The 4562-nt window shown below is 43.1% G+C and overlaps 1 protein-coding gene across 1 annotated transcript in view; it reads right to left on the bottom strand.

Moving 5' to 3' along the window:
- Nucleotides 1–4562, bottom strand: part of HSPA4 (heat shock 70kDa protein 4) — a 51129-nt gene that overhangs the window by 33036 nt on the left and 13531 nt on the right. The window contains exons 3-4 of the mRNA XM_014539117.1: nt 3502–3642; nt 1081–1203 (exon numbers count right to left, since the gene is read on the bottom strand). Of these exons, the coding sequence (XP_014394603.1) occupies nt 1081–1203; nt 3502–3642 (264 nt within the window). The remainder of the gene's footprint in view (nt 1–1080; nt 1204–3501; nt 3643–4562) is intronic.

Genomic DNA, 4562 nt, shown 5'->3' with positions numbered 1-4562 from the left:
GACGGGGGGGGGGCCCGGGCGGGGGGGGGGGCCCCCCCAGCCCCGAGTGCACAAATTTTTGTGCACCGGGCCTCTAGTATATATATATAAACAGGTAATATGCAAATTAGCCAGGCATCACGACTGCTGGAGGCTGCATCAGGAGCGCTCAGGAAGAGCTGCCCGCACAGATGGGCGGGAGAGGACTGTGTGCCGCCCCCAGCCACAGCGGACATACACACACCAGGGGTGGGGATGTGCTCTGTGCTCCAAGCCGGGCTGTGCTCCAAGACGGGCCGCACAGCACGGCTGGAAGCACGCCTCCACCCCAGCGGACACACACACACCAGGGGTGGGAGTGTGCTCCTAGCGGCTGTGTGGCGTGGCTCAGAGCACGCCCCTGGTGGGTGGCGGCAGAGCGGCCAGAGGGAAGCAGCCCCGGTCCCACATGCCTGTCAGCAGCCGGAGCAAAGCAGCCCAGGTCCTGGGTGCTGGAGGGAAACCGGTGCCGGCAGCCAGGTGAAGGAAGGCCTATTCTCGCACGAATCTTCGTGCATCGGGCCTCTAGTATCAAATAACAGCCACGGAAAGAGGAGATTCAGTGACAAAGCCAATACAACTGCCAAAATTTCAATGGTTGCTAAGGACTCCATCATATTACAAGCACATTGCTACAAACAGCCAGGCTTCCATCTAGATAGGATTATGGAAAAGACAAGATAAAGTCAATTGCTGTTTGCCTTTAGAGCTAGATCAGTGACAGCAAAGATACAGAGATACAAAGGGAGAAAAATAAAGCATTTCTCATTGAGAGTATTCAACTAATTTAACAAGTAAGTAGCCACTAGACACTATGCTCAGTGCTACAAGAAATCCAGGATGAAGTGGGTTTAAGATAAGCCTTTAAATAGGCAGAACAACAGAGGAGGCTGGAGCAATAACTAGGGACCAGAAAAGAGAATTCAAGAAAATGAGGTCTAGTTTGATAAATTTCTTAAAATAATCAATCATACAACCTAAGGCAAAAACCAATATTATTTGCAGTTAAAATGAAAATGCTTCTTCATGCAAGTCTTAATAATGAGTAGGGCTCCAACTCACTGAAACAACACAGTCCACAACAGGCTTTTTAAGAACACTTTCTGCTGTCTCCTTCAGTTTGGACAAAAGCATGGCAGTCACTTGCTCCGTGGTAAAATTTCGTTCTTCCTCCATGTATTTCACCTGCAATAAAATGACAAAAGGATCTAGACTTATATTTTTTCATGTCCTAAGAGCCTAAAATGAGCAATATCTCACCATCATCAATGAAACATTATCTCAAGATAGAAGGGAAGAAAGCTAGTTTTAGAAGCAAAAATAATTTAAAGGTCACTTTTATCTTTATAACATGTACATGATACTTAAAGATGAGGACCACTACGTAAACAATGTTGTGGCAAGTTTATCAATAAAATCTGAGACAATTTACCTGTGCAGAAACAAGTTGGTGTAGCTCACCATGAGCTACATTGCCCCTCTGTAAAGGGGCTGGTGGTGAACTATTTTACCATCTGACATACTGTGTGTTATCACCTCCCCAATATTCAATCTAACCTGAGGACATGGTTTTAGTCAAATTCATTCACTGCTATAGCTCTAGTACTGACAGACCTGACAAAATAAATACTTGGTGAATTAAAGAATATAACAAACAAAGCTTCGAGATAGCCTACCCTGGATGAAGTCTGCAACTTTGACAAGAGTTGCAAACTTTGTGTGTTGAAAGGCTGGGTAGGATAAGTAAGCCCCATCCCACATATACCCATAACTCTCCCACTACAATGCAGACCAGAAAATGTCACTCTCTTCTTTTAAATCTGCTGCTCTAACTCAGCTTGAAAGCTACCTGCTCCTCACTCCCCAGCCCAACCATAATGTACTCTGGTTTAGAGTCTAACAGTTTCTCATTTTATTGCATGATAAAGATGGGAAAATAACCCTCCCAGTGAGCCTATTTCTAAGTTGCCTCTTCTTCCCTGCTATTTATATAAACTTAGTCAACTCCTACCCTCATACTTGGATCTACTTAACTTCCAGGTCTTCTCCTTAGTCTCTTTCTCCTTTGGCTCTTGCAATGCTTATGACTAAATCTGCCAGTATTCATCCTATTTCTTTCTTAATGGTAAGTATCCCGTCCCCTCATTTCTTCACCTCGCCCTTTTTCCCTCCTCTGTACTCCAGCTTTACTCCCTTACTAGGTCATCCAAACTGTTCTGAGATTATTGCCATAGATATCCTAAGTAAACCCAGAGATCATACTTCAGTTATCAGAATTCATCACTTCTAAATTCAACTGAATTCTCAGCTACAATGGCACCATCAACTACCTTTTTCTCTCAATTCTCATCATCTCTTGGAATGTATGCCTGTTCCCATGATTCTGATTTCTCCAATTGGAAGGTCTCAAACACCAAATCTCCTCTCTCTAAACTCACTTGCCTGGAAAGTTCAACCACCCTCTCCTGTGTTCTTCTTACCACCTCTGAGTACTAGAGAGACAGTGGAGTGCACCCTACCCATCCCTAGCCTCTCACCTCTTTTGAACGATCAGTTCACTGCATGCTTCACAAAGAGGATCTTCTAGATATCCCAGAGATATCAAAAACTAAACTCCCTTTTCCTCAAAAGAACAACATCTTTTTCAATCTAATTCATATTGTCAAAAGTATGACCATATATCTGGCTAATGACTTAATAGTGTTAATTTCTTTGCTCTTCCGCAAGTCACACCCTAAAATCACATCAGTAAACAAGACAGGTTTGGCTCAATGGATAGAGCGTCAGCCTGCAGACTGAAGGGTCCCAGGTTCGATTCCGGTCAAGAGCACACGCCCAGGTTGTGGGCTTGATCTCCAGTAAGGGGGAGTGGAATGAGCCAGCCTGGGTGGGGGGGGGGGGGGGGGGGGGGGTGCAGGAGACAGTCTATCTCTCTCTCCCTCTCCTTTCTTCTCTGAAATAAAAACTATAAATAAAAATTTAAAAAGACAAGCAGCAATGGCCGCATTAATTTTATCACTACCTGCCTTGTAGTACTGTCCTCAGTGGATAGATCGTCAGCCTGCGGACTGAAGGGTCCCAAGTTCGATTCTGGTCAAGGACATGTAACTTAGTTGCAGGCACATCCCCAATAGGGGGTGTGCAGGAGGCAGCTGATCGATGTTTCTCTCTCATCAATGTTTCTCTCTCATCAATGTTTCTAATTCTCTATCCCTCTCCCTTCCTCTCTGTAAAAAAAATCAATAAAATATCTTTTTTTAAAAAAATTTTATCACTACCTATCTGTCAAAGCCATATAACAGTGCCACCGATGGTTCTCAATCAAAATCAAAATCACTGAAAAAAATGCCAAATGGTCTTTACTAGCAAGTTTTTCCTAAGCATTTTCATTATACTATGAAATCAGAATGGTATTGATATACACTGACCTAATAAAATAAAATGCTATATTTTAATCATCAGGAATTACCTTGAGAACCTTACCTTTATACCTGTTAATCCAGTAGGCAATTGCACAATATCATATGCAAGGTTAGATTTTTCTGCCTCCACAAACGGATCAGAGAATGCTCGGCCATGGAATCTTTTAAATCCCTGGACTGTGTTCTTTGCATTGGAAATGATCTAAGAGAAAGGAAAGCTGAGTCAAAAAGTAGAAAGACTGATAGCAATTAAATTAGGAAAAAAGAAAATCAATAGCATCAGATTAAATTAGCATCATTGTAACTCCACAGTTTCCTTTTGAGTTTCAGTTTTCTTCAGCACTAAACTTTTCTGAATGATGCCTACTAGCATGTGAAGTGAGGCTTGAAGGGTGAGGGACTTACTTGAACAAGTAACACAGAGATCACAGACAGCCCCGCTTGTCCTGCTTCTCCATATGAATAGGTCATTATACTTACAAAAGTATTTTCCACCCTAAAATTCCAAAACATTTACACATAATGATTTTTATTAGCTTTTAAAAATTACTCATAGTTTGTGATTCAAGCTTTCCAGGAGTCAGTTTGGAAGTATGTGTCAATTCAGAAACTCTAGTGAAAGAAACTTACCATACTGACAGAGTATCTATCTACACTAATAAAAGAGAAACATGCAAATTGGTGTCACTCCGCTACCCTTCCCATTGGCTAATCAGGGTGATATGCAAATTAACTGCCAGCCAAGATGGCGGCCGGCAGCCAGGCAGCTTGAAGCTAACATGAGGATTGATTGCTTCAGTGACGGAGGACTCCAACGTTCCCCGCCTGCCGCTGCCGGCCTCTGAGCTTGCAGTTTGAAACATTGTTACAAATATAGAAGCTAAACAAAACCCCAGAAACCTGCTTTCAGCCAGCCGGGATCTCAGAGCTGGAGTTGAAACAGTGTTTCGATTATAGAACCCAAACAAACCAGATACCTGCTTTCAGCAGCCGAGGCCTAAGAGCTGGAGACAAGCCTCAGAGCTAAAGCTGGCCCAAAAAAAAAAAAAAAAAAGAAAAAAAGGACAGGTTGGGAGCTTCAGTCACCCGCCAGCCTGAAAACAGCCCTCAGCCCCTCACCCA

Source organism: Myotis brandtii, unplaced genomic scaffold (genome assembly GCF_000412655.1).
Source record: "Myotis brandtii unplaced genomic scaffold, ASM41265v1 scaffold208, whole genome shotgun sequence".
In the NCBI taxonomy this organism is placed as follows: Eukaryota; Metazoa; Chordata; class Mammalia; order Chiroptera; family Vespertilionidae; genus Myotis; species Myotis brandtii.
Note: the sequence above shows the minus strand (reverse complement) of the source record. Positions and strands in the feature narration are given on the sequence as shown.